This window comes from Chiloscyllium plagiosum, chromosome 5, assembly GCF_004010195.1.
Source record: "Chiloscyllium plagiosum isolate BGI_BamShark_2017 chromosome 5, ASM401019v2, whole genome shotgun sequence".
NCBI classification, from domain to species: domain Eukaryota; kingdom Metazoa; phylum Chordata; class Chondrichthyes; order Orectolobiformes; family Hemiscylliidae; genus Chiloscyllium; species Chiloscyllium plagiosum.
The window spans coordinates 32,910,925-32,937,903 of record NC_057714.1 but is presented as its reverse complement, the minus strand read 5'-3'; the positions used below and the strand labels follow the sequence as shown (position 1 = coordinate 32,937,903).

Here is a 26,979-nt window from a genome sequence, read left to right as displayed (position 1 = left end):
TATATGGATTTTAGTAAGGCGTTTAATAAGGTTTTCCATGGTAGACTACTGCAAAAAATATGGAGGTATGGCATTGAGGGTGAGTTGGAGGTTTGGATTAGGAATTGGCTGGATGGAAGAAGACAGAGGGTAGTAGTTGATGGCAAAGTTTCTTCATGGAGTGCCGTCACTAGCGGTGTTCCGCAAGGATCTGTTTTGGGACCATTGCTGTTTGTCATTTTTATAAATGACCTGGAAGAGGGGTTAGAAGGTTGGGTGAGCAAGTTTGCGGATGATACGAAAGTCTGAGGAGTTGTTGACAGTGAGGAAGGATGTGGCAGGTTACAGCAGGATATCGAGAAGCTTCAGAGCTGGGCAGAAAGGTGGCAAATGGAGTTCAATGTAGCTAAGTGTGAGGTGGTTCACTTTGGTAAGAGTAACAAAAGGATGGGGTACTGGGCTAATGGTCGGATACTTGGTAGTGTGGATGAGCAGAGGGATCTTGGTGTCCATGTACACAGATCTTTGAAAGTTGCCACCCAGGTAAATAGTGCGGTGAAGAAGGCATATGGCGTACTAGCTTTTATTGGTAGAGGAATTGAGTTCCGGAGTACTGAGGTCATGTTGCAGTTGTATAAGACTCTGGTGCGGCCGCATCTGGAGTATTGTGTGCAGTTTTGGTCGCCATACTATAGGAAGGATGTGGAGGCACTGGAATGGGTGCAGAGGAGGTTTACCAGGATGTTGCCTGGTATGGTAGAAAGATCGTATGAGGAAAGGCTGAGGCACTTGGGGTTGTTTTCATTGGAGAAAAGAAGGTTTAGGGGTGACTTGATAGAGGTGTACAAGATGATTAGGGGTTTAGATAGGGTCGATAGAATCTTTTTCCACGTATGGAGTCAGCTATTACAAGGGGGCATAGCTTTAAATTAAGGGGGGGGTAGGTATAGGACAGATGTTAGGGGTAGGTTCTTTACTCAGCGAGTCGTGAGTTCATGGAATGCCCTGCCAGTAGCAGTGGTGGATTCTCCCTCAATATGGGCATTTAAGCGGGCATTGGATAGGCATATGGAGGATAGTGGGTTAGTATAGGTTAGGTGGGCTTGGATCGGCGCAACATCGAGGGCCGAAGGGCCTGTACTGCGCTGTATTCTTCTATGTTCTATGTTCTATGTTGTGACAAATTAAGTGTCATCATCTTCACTCGAGAAGTAGCATCAGACAAACTATTGGGTTCAAGGCAGATAAGTCCCCTGCCCTGATAACTTGTATTCTGGGATCCTAAAATTGAATTGAATTGAATTTATTGTCACATGTACCGAGACGCAGTGAAAAGCTTTGTCTTGCGAGCAATACAGGCAGATCACAGAGTTAAGTAGCATAGATAAGTAAACAATAGGTAAACAGCGGCAAAAACAAAAACACAGGTATAGGTGAATGTTAAGAGTTTGTGGGTCCATTCAGTATTCCAACAACAGTAGGGTAGGAACTGTTTCTAAACTGGCAGGTGGATTTGTTCAGACTTCTGTACCTTCTCACCAATGGTAGAGGTTGTAGAAAATCATTGCCAGGGTGGATTGGACCTTTGAGAATGCTGGAGGCCTTTCCTTGACAGCAGGGCTGGTAGATGGATTCTATAGATGGGAGGTTGGCCTTTATGATTGTCGGGGCTGAGTTCACCACTCTCTGTAACTGTCCCTGATCTTGAATGGCACAGTTGCCATAGCAGGTAGTGATACATCCAGACAGAATGCTCTTGATGGCGCACCTATAAAAGTTGGCAAGGGTATTCGCCATCATGCCAAATTTCCTCAGCTGCCTGAGGAAGAAGGGACATTGTTGGGCCTTTGTAACCAGTGCGTCCACATGAAGAGTCCAAGAAAGCTTATTTGGATAACCACTCCCAGGAGCTTGGCACTCTCCACTCATTCCACCTCTGTGCTGTTAATGTGTAGGGGGGCATGAGTAACATCCCGGCAAAAGTTAATAATGAGTTCCTTGGTTTTGCCGGCATTGAGAGCTAGGTTGTTCGCAGTGCACCATTTTTCCAGGTCTTCCACCTCCCATCTGTAGTCTGTTTCATTGCCATCTGAGACTGGGATGGTGTCATCAGCAAACTTGTAAATGGCATTAGTCTGGTATTTGGCGACACAGTCATGGGTATACAATGAATACAGTCGTGTGCTGAGTATGCACCCCTGGGGGCTCTAGTGTTGAGTGTTAGTGAGGATGAAATATTGTCCCCAATCTTCACTGATTGTTGTCTGTGGGTCAGAAAACTGAGGATCCAGTTGCAGCGAGTGGGGCTCAGTGCGAGATCACTAACTAATCAATCTCGTGGGGATAATAGTGTTGAAGGCTGAATTGTAGTCAATGAGTAGTATTCTTACGTAGCTATTCTTGGTGTCAATATGTTCTAGGGAGGAGTGAAGGGCAAGTGATATGGCATCTGACTTGGAAATATTGGTCCGATAGGCAAATTGGAATGGGTCAAGAGTAGTGGGCAGGTTGGAGTTGACTAATGCCATGAATAGGCTTTCAAAGCAATTCATGATCACTGAAGTTATGGCCACTGGGCGGTAGTCATTGAGACATTGAGACATCATCTCAAATTTTCTTAAAATGGCAATTGGAATAAATAGGAATGATGTTGGCCCTCTTGAAACAGGCAGGCACAATGGCCTGCTGCAGGGAGAGGTTGAAGATGTCCGAGAAGATCTCTGCTAGTTGATCTGTGCATGCTCTAAGTGCACGGCCTGGTACTCCATCTGGTCCCATTGCTTTCCTTGGATTCACATGAATGAAAACTGATCTGACCTCTAATGCAGTGACTGTTGGGAGAGGTCTGTCAGGACTTATCGGAATAGGTATTGCCTCTCCGCTGAAAGCTCAAAGCGAGCATAGGTGTTGAGATGACCTGGGAGGGATGTGTCATCTGTTATCTTGCACTGTCTCTTTTTTGAACCTGTGATGTCATTCAGTCTTTGCCGGATGTCTGTCTGGGTCTCTAGTTTGGACCAGTATTGGTCCTTGGCTGTCTTAATGGCTCAGCGAAGGTCATACTTGGATTCCTTATAGATGAGTGGGTCTCCCGATCTGAAGGCCTCACATCTGGTTTTTAGCAGGTTCTGAATGTCCTGAGTCATTCAGCGTTTCCTATTGGGGAACACCTGGATTGACTTCCTTAGTATGCAGTCTAAGTACAACGCATTTATTCTTTCCCCTCTATCCACTTAGGTTGAGACTTAAATCTCTTGAGACAAAAGTCTCTTATAAATTAGTCAGAGATGATTTAGCTTTGATGAAGCCATGCTGACTCTACTTGATTAGATTATGAGTTTCCAAAATTCTGCTATTACTTCCTTAATAATTGAGCTGCAGATAAATGTGTTGTATTTAGACTTCCAGAAGGCATTCGTCAAGGTACTTCACAAAAGATTAAATCATAGGAGCCCTCAGTGTTGGAAGTAGTATGTTAGCATAATTAGGGAAACAGAAAGCGAATTACGTGGTTCTTTTCCAGGTTGGTGACCTGTGACCAGTGGGGTTCCACAGGGATCAGTGTAGGGACCACAACTGTTTGCAATATATATTAATGACTTGGACGAAGGAAGTGAATGTACTGTCTCTGAATGTACTGTCGCCAGTTTTGGAGACAACTCGAAATTAGGTGGAAAGGCAGGTTGTGAGAGGGATACAAACAGTTTGCAGAGAGATATTGATGGCGTAAATAAGTGGACAAAAAATTGGCAAGTGGAGTGTAATATGGGAGACTATGAAGTTGTTCATTTTAGAAGAACAGACTATTTTGTAAATGGAGAAAAAACTGTCAAAAGCTGAAACACAAATGCACTTTGGTGTAATTCTGCATGGAACAGAGAAAGCTAGCACCCAGATGCAGCAGGTAATCAGGAAGGCTAATGAAATATTGACCCTTATTTCAAAAGGATTAAAGTATGAGTGTAGGGAAGTCTTATTGTAACTGCACAAGGTACTGGTGAGACCATATATGGAGTAGTGTGAGCAGTTTTGGTAACCTTATTTAAGGAAAGATATTCCATTGAAAGCTGTTCAGGTAAGGTTCACTTGGATGATCTGAGGTATGGAGGGATTGTCTTATGAGCAAAGTCTTAACAGGCTGAGATTCTACTCATTGGAGTTTATAAGAATGAGAGGTGATCTTATTGACAATATATAGGATTAACACCGAACTTGATCAGGTAAATGCTGAGAGGATATTTTCCTCATCAGAGAGTCCAAGATGAGCGGGTATAGTTTCATAATAAAGGGGAGCCAATGTAAGACTGAGACACAGAGGAATTTATTCTTCTAGAGAACTGAGAGTCTTTGGAACTTCTTGCCACAGTGGATACATCATCCTTGTTTTTACTTAAGGCTGAGATGGATAGATTCTTGATCAATAGGTGAATTAGGGGATATGGAGAAAGGGCACCAACGTGGCTGTGAGGAATATTGAATGGTTGAACAGGTTGAGGGTAGTAGAATGACCTCCTGCTCTTCTTATTTCTTAAAGTCTATCTACAGTCTGACCTGAACATTTTATTTCTTTATTTTTCTAATTTATTCCTATGATCTGTAATGCTGGACCTTTTATTTCTTTATTTTTCTTTTGCTTTTCCCCTAAACATTTTGTATTAAAGAATCTGTACCAAGGTACCTTTGTACTAAGATGGTGTCATAAGTAGCGACTTGTAAACTTTTCACTGTACTCAGTTGAGTACATGTGACAATAAAGTTAATTCTAAGTCTTTAACTAACGTGTGTAGGAGTGTAAACCCCTGACCGGGGACAAAGGAGGCAGACACGATACAGCCATGAGGCAGACTTTAATTCAAGAAAGAACTGGTTACTGCAGGGAGAGCGCCAAAGAATTTTCCCCGAATCTGGCTTTGACTTAATCGGCAGTTCAAATTGGAAGAAAGATCAATGACACACTTTGATTTTCAGCATTTTTATACATTTTGTGTTACAATAATCACATACAGCATGATCACTGCGTCCTCCCCCCTTATTCAATACACCCAATCCCGTGAAACATCTAATCAATGATGGGCAGTACCAGGTTCCCATGATCTCATGGTGTTTAACAAACATTATAATCATCAGGCCTTGGGATCTTTCTATGCATCCTATTAATTCAAATTCCAAAGTTGCTGCTTACACACCTTTGGGTCTGCCCCAGACTTGCTTATCTCTAAGGACTGCTTGAATTCTGTTATTCATTGTATTCCATGAACTATGTCTATCAACTTCTATATTCCTCTTATATTTTCCACTATCCCAATGATATATTATATATATATATAAAACATAAGAGACAGTCGGTTTCAACTAACTGCTATAAGGTTCGTAATATTAATTTCCCATTATAAAGTTAGTTGTACTTTTTAACTAAAAGTTGCAAACAATCTATTTTGTTCAGAACATGCCAGGCATCTTTTTAGAGTTCAGTGTTTCCCGAGACTCACTTTCACATATAGGTTTAAATGTTTTTCCCCTAATGCTTCCATTATACTTTGGTTATATGTATCTATATTAATCTATCTCTATGATTATCTGAAGAATCTTGAACTAGAACCTATTTCTTAGTATTGTGAATAACTTCAAAAAACAAATTATTATTGTAAAATAACTTTAGCTGTTGTTTTCATAGCTGCTTAATGAGTTAGGCTGACTGGTTCATAGACTGAGATTTACACCCCTTGTATGAACTAGTACTGTTCACCTAATGGGGACATCATCTTTTCATTAATGAGGTGTGAATCAATCACTTGTCGTGTTTAACAAGCTTGTGTCTATCCTTACATATCCTCTTGTCAATCTGACTTGGGAGGTTCCTGTAGGACCTCCCATCTACCTTGGAATAGCCCTGTCAAGGGATGTTTCACTGAAAGGCCAAAGCAGCCTGTTTAATTCTGCTTATCCCTTTTTAGCCATTTTGTCTCTTAATCCTGGAGCAGGCTGTTTCATTCTCTTTAAACCTTATAGACCATTTTGTGTCTTTCAAACATGGGCAGCCTTGCAACATTATTATGTCCTCTTCACAACATACTTTTTTACATAGCTTTGTCTCGTCTATACGTTGAGCTACTAGGTCTTTCTTCCCTCATCTTAGCCCTTGTTATGAATTGTAAAAAGCTGAGTGCCCAAGATAGAGAAGTGCAGAACCCCATTTAGTACAACCTGTCAATCAGAAAAGATGTGTTCATATACAGTTTGTTTTCTGACAGTCAGCCAACTTTCTATCTCCCCTATACCTCCCATTTGTGCAATAAACCTCTATGTTTCTACTTGTCAAATAACTTTCAGAAACCCAAGTATAATACGTCTGCAATACTTGGGGGTATTGTCCTTTATCCATAGCTCATGTTACTCCTTCAAAGAACTCCCTTAAATTGCTTAAATATGATTTCCCTTTCACAAAACCAAGTTAAGTCTTCTCAATTATGTTGAGATTTCCTAAGGGTTTTCTAAGTTATAACTTCCTTAATGATGAATTCTAGCATCTTACCCACAACAAACACTAAGGTAAGTGAATTATGTTTTCTTGCTTCTGTTTCTCAAACTTCTTGAGTAGAGGGGCTATTTCTGTTATTTTCCAGTCTCATGGAACCATTCCAGTATCTAGCAGGCTTTGGAAAATTAATGCCAATAAATCTGTGATCTCAGTCACCAAACATTTTACGATTCTAGGATGAAGTCCATCAGGATCTGAGAGTTTATCAGCCCAGACCTTCATCAGTTTACTCAGTACCATTTCCTTTGTGAGTGTAATTTTACTACATTCCTCTCTCCTTACCACCTCCTGAAATGAGGCTGCTTTTGGAATGTTTTTTTGTAGCCTCTATTGTGAGGACAGAAGCAAAATAGTTATTCATCTCATCTGCAATTTCCTTGTCATGGACTATTAAACTCCCATTCTTACTGTCAAGAAAACTAACACTTGCTTTACTTCCATGTTTCAGTTTTAAATAGCTGTCAAAACCTGCTGTCCAGTTTACATTTTGAGATAGTTTCCTTTCTTTCTCCTGAAGAATCTTAAAGCGTTTTTTTCGTTGTTCTGAACATTCTATCTAATCACCTGGCCTGCTGCTCAATTATGTGTCTTTTTCTATTTTTTTCTTTATTTAACCACAAATGGTAGGATCTCCATTTTGATTATTTAATTATAAAAAGGATATTCTTAATGAATTTTCTGAGATGTCCCCTCAAACACTAGCTATTGTGTTTCAATTGATCTCTCTCCTAGCCGAGTTATCTTCACTTCAGCTAGTTCAGATTTCCTGCCTACGTGGTTGCCCTTATTTAAGTTTATAATATTAGTCTAAAATGAACACTCCTCCCTTTCAAAATGAGTACAGAATTCTGTGATATTATGGTTGCTGCTAACTAGGGGGTGTCATTATTTGGAGATCATTGATTAATCCTGCCATATTATAACATTAGGTTTAGTATATCCTTCTACAAAAATAGAAGCTGCTGGCAAAACTCAACAGGTCTGCCAGCATCTGCAAGGTGAAAGCAGAGTTAATTTTATTAATCTGGTGCCTTTGCATCAGAACTGTTAGCTAGAAAAAAGTGATATTTATGCTGAAGATGAGGTTGTGGGAATGCTGGGGGGGAAAGGGGAGCAAATGGATGAAGATGGAGCTCAGAGAAGGAGAGAGACAATAGATAGATAGAGAGAGAGAGAGAGACAGAGATGGGGATATGAAAAGGGGAAGCCGACAAAGGATTACTGATAGTAGGTCTGGACCGAAAAGAAGCTGAACAAATGATAATAAAAGCTGACAGTAAGAGAGAATGGAGTGGTTGTGCTGAAAGCAGCCAATGTCATGACAGACCAGGCTGTGGGGATGGGTAAAAATCATCCAGCTCTAAAGTTATCAAACTCCATGTTCAATTCTAGAGGCTACAGGATCCCTAAGTGGAAAATGAGAGACTGTTCTTTGAGTCTCCTATTGTAGAGGATCAACCAATCTATTTGACCAGTCCTCATTTTACTCATTATACCTTTTTGGTAATTTTCTCGATTTCAATTTGTTCTATCTGAAGATGATGTGTAATGTGGAGCCTTTGGCTGAACAACGTTACTTCAAGAGATGTGGTTCCGTTGGGGCACTGGGTATGGAACCACCATCTACATAAACTGCCTTAGCATGGCCTTGGTTAAGCCTATGGAAATTCTTCATGAGGATGCTCCTCACCTTTGGAGATAACATTTTCACATCAATTCTCTGTCCTTGGTTCCTTATAAGTTCCCCAAATTGGAATATACTGAACTAGGACGTGTGGGAGGAGAGGGTTTTTAGAGTGAAGGAGTGAGGGCAATGACAATACAAGAATGCCACAGCTAATCTTCATGGCTCTTAAAAGTTTTCATTAAGTGGGATCTTTGTTTTCAACTGTCTTATTATGTGCTACTTTAAATACAGCCCTGTAAAGTGAATATTTGTTACAGTGAAGTGTCCTGCACAATGACCCAATGAATAGTCTTTGAGAAACTAGAATTTCTCCCAAAATATACCAGTGACTTTCACTTACCAAAAATCCTGTCCCAAATGATAAGAGTTCCAGCATAATTCTTGTCGATGCAGTAATGGTTCCGTCCTAAAGGAATGCGTTTGCAGAAACACATAAGTTATTTTAACAATTAGGCGTGTGAAGTGACATGTGAAGTGTGCGACTCAGTTATACAAGCTAAGCAAATACTAACAATTAAAATACAAGGTCAAGATTAGAGTGGTGCTGGAAAAGCACAGCAGGTCAGGTAGCATCTGAGAAGCAGGAAAATTGGCCTTTCGGGCAGGAGCCCTTCATGAGGATGCAAAATAAATTAAAATACAAGGTCATGCCACAAACAATTTAACCATGGATTCTTTCCAATTGATATTCAACTTGCAACTATATTTATACAAATGTGCACTTGATCTTCTAAATCAATTGCAGTGGCAGTTAGAGGCAATGAGTTTACAAGAGCAAGGGGACGTCTTGGATGACAGTTTCAGGAAGGTGGAGATACTGCAGATCCAGTCAAGTAGATGACTGACCGCTAAGAATGAAAGGTGGCCAGGTAGTGCAGGAGTCTCCTGTGACAATCCCCATTTCAAACTGGTATGCCATTTTGGATACTGTAGCAGCGGGATGGCCTCTCAGGGGAGAATAGCACTGATTGTCAAGCTTCTGGTACGGTGACTGACTCGACTGGTATGTCAGGTTCCAAGTAAACGATTGCAATAGGTGACTCTCTAGTCTGGGGCACAGACAGACATTTCTGCACCGTCAGCGAGACAATTGGTGGCTGGCTGTGTGAGGCAGCAGTGCTAACCACTGAGCCACCATGCCACCCAACCAACTGATTATTTTATCAGTAGGCAAGGTAAGGACTGTGATTGCTCAGAGACTGAGCTGTATTATTCAGTAATGGAGCTAGTTTTCACAAGCTTTCCGAAAAGATATCTTGAAGAAAGAAAAACCTCACATCGTTGAGACCAATGGCCCTTCTAAACGTGTACACACTGATCACTGTCAGTTTGCAATAGTGGCATTGAATTCCAGTTCCAAAATTTGTTATTTCCAAAGAAAGTTAGAGGGAATGCTGGTTGAGACACTGCCAAAAGCTGGTAGAAAGTGTGAAGCCAAACAACGTCTGTAATGGTTGCAGCTTCCAGAGGTAAAGCCCACAGAAAGCAAGAGCATTATGTGGATGTGTGATCTGTTACTCACACCACAACACTTTACTGTGTTCTCAGATTTTTGCAAGTCAGGTGGTGTGAAAGGACACTCGGCTCACCTGAGCAAGAAAACGGATTCCAGAGGCTAGAACGCAAAGTGGTTAAAGAGAAAGTGTGTTGGCAGAAACCACATAGTGTACCCCAGAGAACAGCATCAGTGAAAGCACATACACAAAGTTAGCAGCAAGACAGTCCAAGGTGAGGCACCAAATTAGAAGAATCTTAAACCAAAAGGCGATTAGGCTTTCCACATTGTCCACACAATGTGCCGCATTTACAAAGTCAAATAGTTAATTTCTTTTGCCACTGCTAGTGTCACTTGCCCAAAGAAAACAAGCAAACACTGGCTCAAAACCAATGTCAACACAGAAACTAGCATAAACATCCTACCAGTCAGAGTCCTGAAGGAGTTGTATCTAAACTGTTGGAAGTCCCGTGTTGATTTTGGTCTTAAGCCTGCCTTTGCTAATTTTCTTTGGCTATATGATAGCAATAGTGCCAAAATCTTTAACTGTTTGAGTTGCCCACGTGGACAGCAAACTCTGAGCACATGGGCTTTGATGTGATTCATGACAGAATCAGACAAGATGTCTGCAGAGACCTATCTGATATTGGGAGCATTTTTGCTGCATTTTTTATACTTTTGCCTATTGAGTTTCTTACAATGAGTTGTCAATTAAAGGGACTTATAACTGGTTAAACACCTTATTAACACCAACACCCACCTCATTAATATTCAGTATCCTATGTTATCAAATGTGCCGAATAAGCTGGACAACATAAATTCTCATCACTGAAGTCTGACATCACCAAAGATCCTCAGACAGCACCTTCCAAACCCATGGCAACTTCCATCGAGAAGGACAAAGGCAGCAGATACTGGGAATACCACCACCTACAAGTTCCCCTCCAAGCCTACTGATGTTAGCTCTCTACTGGCAGCAACCAACATGCCGCTACCATCCACAACACCAACCCCCCCCCCCCACCCCCCAGACTGCTCAGCACTAAACAGAGTATCAAGGCTTGATGCTTGGACATCAGCCCCACGCACTCTTTGACCATGGACATTGGCACTTGATACTTGCTAACTCCTCTTGACCATCACTGAACCTGTCCAATCCACTTGTAGGAAATAAAAAGAGTTGTATTGCAGGGTGCACCAGGAGCTAACATTGAAAAACTACTGCAAGGACAGCTTGCACAGACAAACAGACACCTAGCTCATGGATTTGACAAGGCTGCATCACAAGGTTGCACACTTGGTCTCTGAGCATTTGTTTGCTTAGTGGTTACTGCATAATCACATCCTCAATGCCTTGCCTTGCCAATTATTGCAGTCAATAAACCAGGCAGCTTCATTTTGATACTAAGCCATTCTCAATGAAGGGAACATGCATCTTGCTGTATAATCGTGTACTATATCACTCTGTATGTGGAAGACAATCACAAACCAATGGAAATAATTTGACACAAGCTAGTGACAGGCACACAACATGGATTACAAGGACTTCTGGTAAATGGACATGGGCACACCTTCAATGGCTACTACAACCTGATCTCAAATGATAATTTCAGACACACAGATTACCAAATCCAAAACAGGAATGCAGAAATTCCATTATACAATGTAGGCTTTGAGGAAGGTGTGCTCAAGGTCAATTGATGAGTTTTCATTAACCCAGATGCAACCAATTTTTGGAAGAAATGATGAATGATCCATGACTGAAGAAACTGTAAAATAGTATAGTAGAAGGATGGCCTGATATGACTCAAGAGGTTCCAAACACACTCACAACATTTTGATCAACAGAGATGAACTAGCTATCTTTAGAGGTGCAATGTTTATAGGGAAAAAAGTACTCGAGCACAAACCTCTTTGACATGACATATCACACAGCGACATTAGGAACACATAGGCACAGAGCAAACTAGTGGAGAAAGTGAGGGCTGCAGATGCTGGAGATCAGAGCTGAAAATGTGTTGCTGGAAAAGCGCAGCAGGTCAGGCAGCATCCAAGGAACAGGAGAATCGACGTTTCGGGCATAAGCCCTTCTTCAAGAATGAGGAAAGTGTGTCCAGCAGGCTAAGATAAAAGGTAGGGAGGAGGGACTTGGGGGAGGGGCTTTGGAAATGCGATAGGTGGAGGGAGGTCAAGGTGAGGGTGATAGGCCGGAGTGGGGTGGGGGCAGAGAGGTCAGGAAGAAGATTGCAGGTTAGGAAGGCGGTGTTGAGTTCAAGGAATTTGAAATGCAAACCTTGTGCCCACACCTCCCTCCCTACTTCCCTCCAAGGCCCCAAGGGACACTTCCATATCCGCCACAAATTCACCTGCACCTCCGCACACATCATCTATTGCATCCGCTGCACCCGATGTGGCCTCCTCTATATTGGGGAGACAGGCCGCCTACTTACGGAACGTTTCAGAGAACACCTCTGGGACACCCGGACCAACCAACCCAACCACCCCGTAGCCCAACACTTTAACTCCCCCTCCCACTCCACCAACGACATGCAGGTCCTTGGACTGTTCAACCTCCTCGTGGGAGCACGAGGCAGCGCCTCCTTCCTAACTCAGCACCGCCTTCCTAACCTGCAATTTTCTTCCTGACCTCTCCGCCCCCACCCCACTCCGGCCTATCACCCTCACCTTGACCTCCCTCCACCTATCGCATTTCCAAAGCCCCTCCCCAAGTCCCTCCTCCCTACCTTTTATCTTAGCCTGCTGGACACACTTTCCTCATTCCTGAAGAAGGGTTTATGCTCGAAAAGTCGATTCTCCTGTTCCTTGGATGCTGCCTGACCTGCTGCACTTTTCCAGCACACATTTTCAGCACAGAGCAAACTAGTGCCTAACATGGAATAATATGTATTGTTCAAATATCAAAAATGACATTGAACAAATAGTGAGAACGTGCAAAGGAAGTCAGAGTCACCAAAAACATTAACACAAGTAACTCAACACCCTTAATATTCCATCATTTCCTTGGTTCAAATTTGTACCATTTATTGACCATATATGGTGATGATTTTCTTCTCATCACTGAGTACTTTTCTACATTTCCACTTGTCAGACAGTTGAAGTTCAATAAGTACAATATTCAGTCTCATCATGATCATTTCAGGGATCATGGCCAGGTCAGACAACAGGGAACAACACACTGGCAGGTCTTTCATGTAAGTGTGTGTCAATTGGAGCATAAACCATATGAGGAGAAAGTGAGGTCTGCAGATGCTGGAGATCAGAGATGGAAATGTGTTGCTGGAAAAGCGCAGCAGGTCAGGCAGCATCTAGGGAACAGGAGAATCGACGTTTCGGGCATTAGCCCTTCTTCAGGAATAAACCATATGATAACATCATGACATTATCACAGATCCAAAGCTCTCACCAAGCAAATGATTCACATTATTAAAGCGCTAATCATGAGTTACAGGGTAACAAAACAGGAACTGCATATTTCTATGCCACTCTTAAGAGCGAAACCTCTGGATATGAGCTTAGCGTCATCAGCTCAGATCTTATTTGAAAGGTAAGCTTTGACTGCTTGTCCAATTTTTCAGAGATACAAGACAAACTTCTTGAAAAACAAGGAGAATGAAAATAGTACAGGACAGGCATGGAGGTAGAAAACTGCCGAATGTGCACATGGGACAGAAATGTAGAATCATCCATCCTACCCAGAGAACCTGGTTACCAGCAGAACTAGCCAGAAAGTACAGTATGAAGTTACAACATCTAACTGACCAACATTGAGTAGAAATAGAAACTAACACCAGGCACTTTAGAGTAGTCCAGTTGTGTGTACAACACAGGGTAGTTGCACTGAAAGTGGAAGTGTAGAAGACTATCAATGACAATATTCAATACAAAAAACAGACAAGATACTGCACCTACAAGTCAAGAACACCAAATTTAAAAATCCAGAAGTCAGGACGGTTATACCATCAAGAGACCTGGAAGGAATGTCAAACCTCCTAAACCTTCAACAAAATAAGACATTTCAGTTCTTAAATTCTTCACTTCTTATTCCTGTGAATAAAGATTTTTGCAACTACCCTAATGTACATTTACTTTCATTCTTAACACACCTGACTTTATCACTGGAGAAAGAGATAGTTGTGGTAACATTTTAAGAATTGAGCATGGTAATGGGCCATCAACCAGAATGTAACTAGCAACCACTGTCATTCCAAGTTGTACATTGTAAATGGAAGTGTGTGTAGCTGTGTGTCACTGTAATTAATCTGTCTGCTGGGCAACCTGATGTTTAAGGAAACTGAACCTAAGTTATTTACCAGTCCTACTTTATTTAAGTACACTACACCAGGCATCAATCCACCTATTCCATGTTTAGTAGTTAATGCTATCTAACAGCCTTTTACCCTGTATTTGCCAATTTTCCTACTTCAGCGTCCTCAACAAGTATTGAGATTGTGCTTGGACACAGTGAACTGAATTGCCTCAACCTCCTGCTTCTATGCAATGATGAATTTGTGCATTGATGCAGCTCCCATGGGAGTATTGTGTGCTTTGCTGGGTGTTCGATTACACAAAGGACATCAGCATTACAGTGTACGCACAATGAGAGTTACTAGCATGGTGTCAGGGTTGAGAAAATAATATTTATAAAGATAAACTTGAGGAAGCTTTTTAGAAATACTCAAAATCTGAGCAGCTTTAGTCAATATAAATAAGGAGAACATAGATGCACTGAGGAGTATTGGTTACTAAAGGGGACATGTTTACAGTAATTATGAGAAGAAGCAAAGGTGGAGGGGGAAATGAGAATTTTTTTTAATACAATGAGCTATGGTTCGGAATGTACTGTTCATGAAAGTGCAAGGAGATTCAACCATGCCTTTTAAAAACAACTGGATCAACAATTTAAGGGGAAGTCAATTGCAGGACTATAGGGAAACAGCCAGGGAATGGGACTAATTGAATAGGTATTTCAAGAGTTTGTATCGGTATGATGAGCCAAATACTTTCCTTCTGTGCACTAGGTTTCTTTATCCAATGGAGTGCAATAAGCTGACAGTGAATTTGTTTTGAGTTTCATGAAATTATGTGGATTTTATAGTAAACAGGTAAAGGTTGTTTCCCCTGATTAGGGGTCAGCAACAAGGGAATCCTCAATTTAAAATTGTTATTCAGAGAGGAAAAACCTCAGACAGTGACTTACTGGAGCATGGAGTGTTTTGGCACAGGAAGGCGAAAGCCATTACTATTTTTCAGGGTAAATTGGATTACGACTGAAAGAGAAGTTACAGGACTGTGCACAGAAATGAAGTCAGTAAGATTAGATTAGTATTGCTCATGCAAAATGCATTCATTGATACATCGAGATGAATTGTTTGCTTCTATATTGGAAACATTACTGTTTAAATGCATAATGCTCCACATATTGATTCTGAAATATCATGGTACACTTCTAAATACCTAGAAATCAACATGTCAGCAGAGTGCAGTCCAAGTCCATGTCCACACTGATATAAATCGATTTGTGAAATCTTGAACTAGGCAGTTCGATGTAACGTGTTTGGATTTTCTGCCAGCTAGATTATGCTATCCACGGGAGGGAGGAGACTGAATAATAAAATGTCTGGAGTTTGCAAGAAAGCAACGATTGAAGCAAGGTTTATCAGCCCCCTGGGATCAGGTAATGCAAATTGGATCATAGTTTGTTTCTCTTTTAAATTTCAACAATTGTGAAAACCATCTTCAGTATATACTTTTGTGACAGTGTCGAAAATCCAAACATTTGTCGTTCTTTGCCCCTTGGGACACCGTCATGGCTACCTCCAAGTTTCATCTTACATGCACAAAAAGCAGTGGGAAAGCTACAGCAGATCGCAGCTTTCATTTTTCACCTTGGTCTTGGAGGAGGAAGCCTCCCTCCAAAAACCCATTGCTATCAAAGTCCCACAGACTGTGAGAGAGTCGAGGCTACACCACAACCACCCATTTCTACTTACACGAAATACAGATACTGGGGGACTGTGGGGGCTGGTGGGCGGGGGGCTGTTTCCTAAATAGCTCACACATTTTTAAAAATTCCTCCCCACTGAGGTAATGATTCTGACTTTCATCACTTCACCCCATCCCCATTCAGCTATGACCCACCCCTCTCTCCACTGCTACTCCTTTCTGTTCAGTTTTTCACATCTGGTCTCCATCCACCTTATTTTTGCAGAATCATAGAATCCCTACAATGTGGAAGCAGGCCATTTGGCCCACTGAGTCCACACCAACCCTCTGTAGAGCAGCCCACCCAGACCCACTCCCCCTACCCTATCCCTGTAATCCTGCATCTACCATGGCTAATCCACCTAACCTGCATGTCCCCTGCCACTATGGACAATTTAGCATGGCTAATCTACTTAACCTGCACTTATTTGCATTGTGGGTGGAAACCGGAGCACCAGGAGGAATCCCACACAGTCACTTGAAGCTGGAATCGAAGTCCGGTCCCTGACGCTGTGAGGCATCAGTGCTAACGACAGTGCCACCCTGTGCGTATCCCTGGCAAGACCAACATTAATCCTTAAATGAACTTTTACTGAGGGCAGTTAAGAATCAACCACATTGTTGCTGTCCTGGAGTCACATGTAGGTCAGATGGGTTCAAAACAGCAGATTTCCCTCCCCGTAAGTTATTCATGAACCAGGTTGATGCTTCATAATCATGTGACTAATTTTATATTTCTGATTTATTCATTGAATATAAATTCCATGAGGTGCTACAGTCGAACTTACATCCGTGTCCACAGAGTTTCAGCAGGAACTTCTCAATCTCCAGGCCAATGGCAATACCATTACCATAGAATAAATCAGGAGATGGCAGCATAAATAGGAAATATATTTCCAAAAGGACTGTGCATTAATCATTCCTATTGATAACACAAAGGACGTACATATCTGCAACAGGTAGATTGATGATCGTGAGATCAAATAGTTATTTTCCCCTCTTGTGAGTTCCCTTATCACTTGTAGTAGACCCAATCTAGCAGCTATGTACTTAAGGTTCAGCCAACTCAGTCAAACATGGAGCTCCTGAGCCACTTTTGGTCATAGACACTGAAGCTCTGCATCTAGAGTACGTTCTGCACCTTTGCCTCCCTCTGCGTTATCTCTAAGTGGTGTTTAACATGGGGGAACACTGATATTTCAACTGAGGGAGATGGGCAGTAGGTGGTAATCAGCTGGAAGTTTCCATGCCCATGTTTGACCTGATGCTGTGAGACAAGTTAGGTTCTGGAGTCCATGTTGTGGACTCCAAGGACAACTTCTTCCAGACTATAGTCTACAGTGCTGCCATCTCCACTATGTCTGTCCTCCCAGTGGAACATGACATTTCCATGGTGTTGATGGTGTTAACTGGTACATTGTCCATAAAGGTATGATTTTGCATGGCTACGCTGTTGCTTGACTATATATTTGTGCAGGATCTCTCTCAATTTTGGCAAAATCTTTGGATATTTCAGAAGTGGGGTGAGCATGACTGCCCATGACATTAAGGTTGCATTTGACTGAGTGTGGCACCAAAAACCTCTAACAAAATTGGAACCAATGGGAATCGGAGAAAACTCTGGTTGTTATTACTGGCACAAAGGAAAGTGGCTTGAATTACCAGTCCAAAGGCAATGCTATTGTGCCACCATCTCCTAGAGTCATACAGCATGGAAACAGACCCTTCAATCCAACCAGTCCATGTCAACCATAATCCCAAACTAAATTAAATCTCCTGATTTAATCTATGGTCATTACCGTTCTTCTAACACAGTTTAATCTGACTACTGTTTGTCTTTGTTTTGAGCTGTATTTTTATCTTGGGGTTTGGATCCCATTATTCAGACAACTTTCGAGTTTCAAACAGGCACTTTTCACCCAATTTTCCCATTTGATTTTCTAGTCAATGACCGAAGGTACGCTGACCATTAAATGAATGAGGACAATGAAGCCAGAGGGACATTAATGTGCTCCTCAGCACTGGATGATGGTGCTGACACAAGTAAGAGCAAAAAAGAAAAGAGGTTGCTTCAAGGCGACAGCTTATCAGATTTTAAAAATACTCAAGGCTTTCAGATTCTTAAATTTTGAAATGGAGTGTTATCCCTATTGAATGTTCCCCTGATCTGCTGCCACAGATCACCTCTCCTCTCAAGCTGTGTTTCATCCCTGACCTGACTTCTGCAAAATTGATGCATGTAGGACTCTCCCAGTAAACAGACCATCTGTGGGAATTTTTTGCCCACCTCTAGTTGTGCATCTGGGATCCAATAGCCCTCTAGTTCAAAGGATTACCTAAAATAGCAGAATTATATGTTTAAAAGTGGTAACTGGTTCAATTATTTCCCGTCATTTCACCCCAGCTCCATACTCGTCTTCTCACCGTCCAATGGTCCTGTCAATTTTTTTAAAAAAATTTGCTAATGGAATGAGAGCATCGTAAGCGAAGTCAACATTTAATGTACAACCCTAATTACCCGCATTGAGAAAAGGTGGTGGTGAGCTGGCTTCTTGAACCACTGCAGTCATTCCAGTGTACAGATATGCAGTTCATAAAGGGGTTCCAGATTTTTGATCCACTGACAGTAAATTTTAAAAAAATATATAGTTCCAAATCAGTTTGACGCGTGGCTTGGAGAGGAACTTGCAAGTGGTGTTACCATGCTGTTCTTGTCCTTCTAGGTGATAGAGGTCACAAATATGAAAAGTGCTGTCAGAGGAGGCTTGGTATGCGTCTGCAGTACAGGTACACAATCCTTTACCCGAAACGCTCGGGACCAGCTGGTTTTCGGAATTTGGAATTTTTCAAGTTTGGAATAAGTGACAATTCAATGGTGAAATTTTTTAAAAATCTTACTGAACAGCAGACTCACTGTGAACAACAGGCCCTGAGACAGAATTGAGGCCTACCAGTGCTGGGCCTCGCGCAGCTCTCCCCCCCGTCCCATGTTGCATCTGAGTGACATGCATCGCATGGGTGTGGAGTTGAGTAAACTGTTTGCATGCCAAACAACCTTATTTATGAGATAAGAAGTTCACAAAAAAGCCTTCGGATTTTGGAGCTATTCGGATTTCAGATAAAGGGTTATCTAACTTTTAGATGATACACACTATTGCCATTGTGCATCAGTGGTGGAGGGATTAGAAGGTTAAGGTGGCAAATGGGCTGCAAATCAAGCAGGCTGCTTTATCCTGGAGGGTCTTGAACTTCTTGAGCTTCAGAATTCTTTTCTTCTAATACAGTTAATCAGAGGAGGTCAACTTGGTTCATTTGGGATTTAATTTTCTGATTTTCATCCCTATGATACAGTCATGTTTTCAGAGTTATTAACAGCTGTGCTATGCTAAAATATAACAGCTGTTCAGAAAACAAAGCACCGAAAATACTGGAGATCTGAAATAAAACCAGAAAGTGCTTGGGAGACACATCTCTCTAAAGATACTGCCAGACCTGCTGAGTTTCTTAGCACTTTGTTTGTAAAAGTGCTGTTAATATTGGTGTTACCATGAATATGCATGTGTATGTATTGAAGAATTAAGGTATATGCATGCGCATCAAAGTATACATTACTTTAAGTGAGCATGTAAGTCTGTGAATACATACTAGTTTGTAAACTGCAATTTGAATATTCCTCTTAATGTGTCAATTCAAGCTGTCAGCATTTCGGTTAGATAATGTTACAATACTCCAGAACTTGGTTATAGACAAAAAAACTGCAGATGTTGGAATCCAAACTGGAGAAGGGTCACACCCAAAACATCAGCTTCTCCACCTCCGGATGCTGCCTGGTTTGCTGTGTTCTTCCAACCTTCTGCCTGCCTGCTTTACACTCCAGAACCTTTAATCTAATGTTTATTTTTACAATTGCATAAATACTCTCACACCTGGATCAAAAAGCAAAATAAAAAGCTACATCTTTTTCCTCAACTCAATTCGGGACATTACCTTTATACTTGTATTCCAATATTTAAACTTCATCATGTAAATACAGAAAGTATTTGCTGAAATGGAATTTTATTTGAAAAAAAGTTATTTTTTCACACAATTTATAAACTTTTACGGATGCACATCTGAACTGGAGGCTTACCGTAGGAAACTGACTCTCCATAGTGCAAAATGTGAAAGAAAGTGCAAAATATTCTTATTGAATACATGAAAGGAGAAGCAGAGGATATTTTGGTCATGATAGTACTGAATAATTATCTCCATTGTTGTTATATATTTAGATCGGAACCACTTTGCACTGTTTTAGTATCAGTTATACAAATCTTAGTATGAAACACAGAACAATATTAAGATACGCTGAATTGAAGGTTTGGTAAACATCTCCTCAATTGAGACTAAATTCATAACCATTTATGTAATTGTTGAATTAAGTAGAATGTTACTCAACAAATTGTTTTTTTAAACACCTCACGTTATCAGTGTAATAAATATTGCCAGTACAATGATGAATCTCACTGGGACAATAGCTAATTACTGTTAGTCTTTAAAAACAATTAAATTCATTTTCCTGACATGTTTTGTATGATTTTTATTCAAATTGAGTTGCTGGATAAATATTTATAGTAGAAAATTTTGTAAACTGCCTGCTTTTGGCATATGGTTAACAAGTTGATCCAAATACAATCCTTGTTTTAAACATGGAATTCCTGAAAAATATAATTATTCAGTTAGAATTTAATTCTTTCAATACAGTGTATTTCTGAAATCATTCCAAAACTGTTCAATCAAAGAAAAAATATATAACCTCGAAGATGTTTGCTGACAGATTTCCAGACTGCCGGAAAAATTACACATTTACAAGACAGAAGTCCATTCTACGAGGACAGACTCACCATGGTGGACTCTGTGGTGACTGGGTGTGTTGAGGATCAGTTCCAGAGGCCCAAGGTTACCAATTATCTGCAACAGAGTCAGGAAACCATTTAACACTGGGCTTTAATGCCAAAATCGAAAAATAACTACCCACAGCCAGCTCAAGGGATTAAGAAACAATTTTATTTTTAAACTTGAAATGACAGAAAAGCAGATGTTAAAATAATAACATTACATTGTAATAGCTACCATAAGGACTATTTTGAGTTTTATTTAAACTGAATATCCTTGAACAGCCTGCTAATTAAAATTGTTTTATTTCAGAGGAAATACCCAGGTAGAAGGTAAGTTTAGTCTGTGGTTTCAATAGGCTATGATATTCTCAATGTGTGGAAATCCCAGAGCAACTCAACATTTTCTCAGATGGAAGCTCCAGTTTCTTTTAAGCAATCTGAACCGAGTGGTTCTGTTCATTTTTTCCTTCCTAATATTTTGATACTTGCACAAGAACAAAGAGGCTATTTAGAAACCAAGGTATCTATAGTATCACTAAAATCACTACCTGCCCAAAGAAAATTGATTTTTAAACAAACTTTAGTGGTGGTTCAAAATTAATGATTGTAAAAAATTGGTCGTGTTCATTCCAACATTTTCAGATTTCCATTCTGAACATTCGAGATTGTTAAGCAGGACAGATATCAATCAGGTACAAATCAAAGGCATTATCTTGCAATTCAAATCAATTATATGAATGAACATTACTTTAACTGGGAAAGACAATAACTTTTTTTTATTTTTGGATCTGACTACTTGCATTTGATGCAAACAGGTCATCCAATTTGTTGAATTTCACACAACTTATTTACTTGACATAATTTAAGTTCCTAAAGGTAATTAATTGTTCATAATTTTGAAACCAACAGTTGAAATGTGGTATTATCTTATGTCTAGGGATTAACAATAAATGCCATTGCATGCTGCTCTGCTAAATGGTTTTTTTCCCTACTGCCCCAGTGAATCCTATCAAAACTGAATTATGTACTTCTAATTTGTGAGTGTGCATGCACGCATGCAAATTGTCCAGCTGACTTCTTGGCTTCTGTACTCACAGGAAGTTGGAAAGAGCATGGGGAATGGTTTGTCTGGCTGGCAACAAGTAAAACACATGTTCTGTTGAACTTAACTTTAAGATATCATTTGAATTCATGCTTTTTTCCAATTTCAAGCCATTGGCTGGGTTCTAGGGGATAGAGCTTTCCACTGGAGAGCCAGAATGGAAGGAAGGGACGGATGGAAAGTGGGGAAAGTGGTGAACAGCAAATACAAGGGAGTTGAAAACTTTGTAAATGAGATGGACATTATGATTCGGAAAAGTAGCAGCATGGGGAGGACTGAGAAAACATGGGCAGAATTTTAACTTGTTCCAAGTGTGAATTAACATTAAATTGATACTGCTACTTTTTCATCATCACCAAATGTTGGATTCACCACCAAAACATTATCAGTCATTCATTCTCAAACAGGAACTAAATACAAAACTGAGACAGCACACCTCAACTCATATCTAAAAATGGGGTAAATTAAGTTCTGGCTTAGCTGTATTCTACTGGTATTCACTGTTTCAACATCGATGCAGGTTCTTCATCAAAAATGAGCTTTAATTCCCAATTTTGCATTTGTTATTTACCAACAGAAGCAATTGCATTTATGAGAGAATTTGAATTTATAATCTTCAGGTCGATCCTGATAACGATGTTGCTAAAATATTAAGATGTGTCCTTGAGAGAACAGCTGATTTGTAAATCTCTGTAGCATAGTTCCATGATTAGAAAATTAATGGGAGAGGCTTCCTCCTTTCTACAAACTACTCATCACAGTATCATGGTTGCTGTCAGTCCAACTCACCTAGCACTTCAGCATTTCACTTTGGATTTCTGGGCTTGCATGCTTCTACCAAGTTTCTTTGTGCAAAGGGACACACACACATCTCACACACCAACATTTTATGGAGTGGTGGAGAAAAGGGCTGTGCTTCATCCAGCGGCCTGCCAAAGGTGGCTAAATGACTCAGATAGCAGCGCAGCTATGCTATGGGTAAAATGGAACACACAGCGACACGAAAAAAGTTAGTGATATTCCATGCTCCACAAGGATAATCAACACCATTTTTCTCTGCCGCCTCACAAGCACAGGGCCACTACACACCTCTCAGCAAGGTTCATTGACTTCAACTCTCATTACTACATGTACCATGTCCTATCAAAGGCTTTTACTCATATCATCCTCCCAAACTACTAACACTTCTTCCTTCTGCACTTCCTACTCTCTCACTAGGAACACCTCACTACTTCGCCTATTTCTTCAATACCACAAACTACTCTTCAATCTATTTCCATCATACTAACTCCCCTACTTTGTCTCGTTATTGGAAATGTTGGCCCAACCCCTGGACTGATGTCTCCACAGCACCACTACTGAGCTTCCTGTAATTCTTGGACTGGTTGCACTTCCACAACAGGATTGAACCTTGTCCCATCCAGGACATGGATTCCCAGAGCCTGGTGGAACCAAGAACCACACTGATTGTGGCCATTTGACCTCAAGAAGGATCTGTGGCTTTCATATTTGGTTATTTGCTTGAAGAACATATGGCCTGTGTTTGCCGGGTGAACTATTGGAACATGCTTTAGGTGAGTTATTCAGTAGCTCAGCACCATACAGCAACCATTTCACTGTTTAGTGCTCCCACATAAAAAGCTGCCCGCCTCTCCCTCTACATGAAAAATAGCCATCAAGTCTCAGAGGCTGCAGCCTCTAAATTACGTACAAAGTGTGTGAGCTCTAAGATATAAAATGCATCCTGTGTCAGCCCCAGGCCACGGATCTGACCAAGGCTGCTAACTGTGTCCAGCTTGGCTGTGTCTGGTGGTGTGCCTTCTGCAATGGCCAGCAAGAACAGGCTTCGTCTCCACTATCAGCACATTTGGATTCATGTGCAAGAAGTGGGCTTCAAGTTTTTCTTTCTGAATCATGTCCCGAGTGATAATGTTCCACCACTGCAGTGACAGGCAGTTCTTGGCTTGCAGTGTTGACAGTGAAGTGCAGCTGGGATTTCAAGATGGCATCAACAGGGTGAGCGGCAATGCCGAGAACACCCACCTGTCATGTGATCCACGAGAAAAACACTAATGCATGCATAATTCATGAGGTGAAGAGCAGGAAATCACATGAATAAAGTCTCTGTCACTGGGCATCATCAACCCTAATCAACACAACATTAATTCACAGTTTTAAAATGCCAGCCGTTAAGTTCTGCATATTTAGTATTCTGACTGAATGTGCGCAGGCAAGCTTGCGGCTACCCAAAATGTTACTAAACAAGACTCTAGGAACATTTGATCCACAAGTAAGTTTTTACATCCATTGTGAAACATCGATCAAGAATTGTGTACAATGGTTATGAAGAGAGAGCATAACCTTGGAAATTCAACCCTGAGGAGAGTACAGCTTTGGTGCTGTCAAATGACCTTGACTGCATGCACAAGGGACAATCCAAATGAGATTCACAGTCATTCTCCATTACAGCCACACTCTGCTAAATAAGCAAATTCAGTCTTTCAAAAAATTGATCCTCAGTCCAGTCAAGGAAACATATCTTTAAGATTCTTCCTAGAATTTAAGTTTATACAACAGCAGCCTTTGAGAGTAGGGAACTTGTGCAACTAATCTTTTCTAAAGATTTATATGTTTTTTCAGACATTTATAGAATCAACATTCATTTTTATAAATTCTAACATCATAGTAAGAACAATATTAATACCAGGGAAGTGCGGCTACAGTGCCAAAAAAATCTTTTGATCATGGAAAAATTTGAAAACTGCTGAAACCTGATTTTATCCCCACCAAGGTAGCTTGGAAACTATTAAAAGCACAAATAAGATTTCAAAGAAAATTCCTTCATACATGCCATGAAAAGCAACAGAAAATTAACTGGTGACTGTTGTTAGTCTTATGCCTCTTTTTCGATTTAATCTTTTATTTAATTAGTACAGTAAATTAGCTCTAGCTGTAGTGTCAATGTTTGACATTTAAATTTGTATTTACACAGATGGACTTTGTGTGTGTGCTCTCAATGGGGGACACTATAAGGGAAGAATAATCCATAGGAGACTTGAAAGCCTACACAGTTTCACACTTTGAAATTCACTCCAAAGTCGAGCACACTAAGCCAGCTGTTTTCTTATCAGATGAGGCATTTTTAATATTTAAATAAATATAAAATAGCCACATTTTCCAAATAGAGAGAAGCAGAAGCAACAATATTTGTAGACTGCAACAACAACAGAGACAATCTGAAGGTGTCTCATCCAAATAGCCGTCAGGATCATAAAACACCCACTGGGTATGAAGCTAACAGCACAGCTTTTCACATGCCCCCCCAAGAAAGATAATATTAAACTGAAGCTTTTCCACTGTCGAGTGAAAAATATATCAACTGAGAATTGTTTGTGGATTTGAAGTATATTGCAAAGTACAACAAGGGAGGTTGGTTAACTCAGTTGGTTGGAAGGCTAATTTGTAATACAGAGAGTGGGACATTAACAGCATGTTGGGTTAAATTGCCACATTGGCTGAGGTTATCGTAAATGACTCTCCTTCCCAACCTCTCCCCTTGCCTGAAGTGTTGCAACCCTCAGGTTAAACCACAATCAATCATCTCTAACAAGAGAGCAGCCCCGTTGTCCAATAGGACTGTGGCAAGATTTACTATTAATGTATAATAATTCCACCATCATCACCACATTCATATCTGCATCTGGTGTGTCAAAGCACATTGTCACCTTGTCAAGAGAAATGTTTAAAATGCTTTCTTAAGTTATGTGACATTGGGATAGATTTTGAATTTCTTTTTCCCATGAAGTAGTACTTGGTTAACTATGAAGACATTGAGTGAAAATGTGAGTGTTTCATTTTCTCATCTGTGTTTGCATTAGGCCCAATACCTCACTATGAACATAGAACATAGCACATAGAAAAATACAGCGCAGTACAGGCCCTTTGGCCCTCGATGTTGCGCCGATCCAAGCCCACCTAACCTACACTAGCCCACTATCCTCCATATGCCTATCCAATGGCCGTTTAAATGCCCATAAAGAGGGAGAGTCCATCACTGCTACTGGCATGGCATTCCATGAACTCATGACTCGCTGAGTAAAGAATCTACCCCTAACATCTGTCCTATACCTATCACCCCTTAATTTAAAGCTATGCCCCTTCGTAATAGCTGACTCCATACGTGGAAATCAAGGAGAAGGAGAGCTTAATGTTGTGTGACATGTTGTTGCTTAGCAAATTAGAAATAAAATGTAAGCAGTGAAGAGGTACACTCCCTCAGTTGGGCAAACTTTCATTTCTTATGCTGGACATCCTTACATTCAATTTTATCTTTAGCTCAATTTGTTTGGTTTTGTGCTTCACGAAAACATAAAGAGCAGATAAAGTACCACACTCGAACTTTCTATTCTGTTTAGATCCACAGTGTGGTGACATACCTGTCTGAACTATCATGAAGGCTTTCTATTTTCAACTCCATAACTTTGCCTCGCTTTGTCTCTTATAGCATAGTTGAAATCATAGTCCATCTTGTTGTTATGTCCAGATTTGATTTTTTTAAATGAATTAGCCACCCTCTAATCTCTGAAAAAACGTCAGTCCATTCATATCTCTGTTAATCATGCCCCAATTCTCATCAAGTCCCATTCACTCATTACCCACCATGGGCTAATCCACATCAGTGTTCAGTTAGCCATGACCTGAACTTGAAAAGTCTCATCCTTGTTTTTAAAATCCATGGTCTCATATTTCTGTATAATTTCATCCATCCTCAATGTTCTCTGTGATATCTGTATGCTAATTCAGCCACTTTGAAGAATTATTCAATTCATACTGATTCACAAAATATATGAAATATTCACCAATATCCAGCTCAACTTACATGACGAGTACCATATACAGAGGAAACTCGATTATCTGAAAATCATTTCATCCGATTGGTGCTGGGTCCTCTACTTTTTGTCATTTACATAAATGATTTGGATGCGAGCATAAGAGGTACAGTTAGTAAGTTTGCAGATAACACCAAAATTGGAGGTGTAATGGACAGCGAAGAGGGTTACCTCAGATTACAACAGGATCTTGAACAGATGGGCCAATGGGCTGAGAAGTGGCAGATGGAGTTTAATTCAGATAAATGCGAGGTGCTGCATTTTGGGAAAGCAAATCTTAGTAGGACTTTTACAGTTAATGGTAAGATCCTAGGGAGTGTTGCTGAACAAAGAGACCTTGGAGTGCAGTTCATAATTCCTTGAAAGTGGAGTCGCAGGTAGATAGGATAGTGAAGAAGGCATTTGGTATGCT

At 40.6% G+C, this 26,979-nt stretch overlaps 1 protein-coding gene across 4 annotated transcripts in view; it reads right to left on the bottom strand.

Annotated features, from left to right (window-relative positions):
• Positions 1 to 26,979, bottom strand: part of agmo (alkylglycerol monooxygenase) — a 367,119-nt gene that overhangs the window by 121,986 nt on the left and 218,154 nt on the right. For all 4 annotated transcript variants that reach the window (XM_043689828.1, XM_043689829.1, XM_043689826.1 and 1 more), the window contains 2 exons: positions 20,583 to 20,649; positions 8,545 to 8,610 (listed from right to left, as the gene is read on the bottom strand). In XM_043689828.1, the coding sequence (XP_043545763.1) occupies positions 8,545 to 8,610; positions 20,583 to 20,649 (133 nt within the window). The remainder of the gene's footprint in view (positions 1 to 8,544; positions 8,611 to 20,582; positions 20,650 to 26,979) is intronic.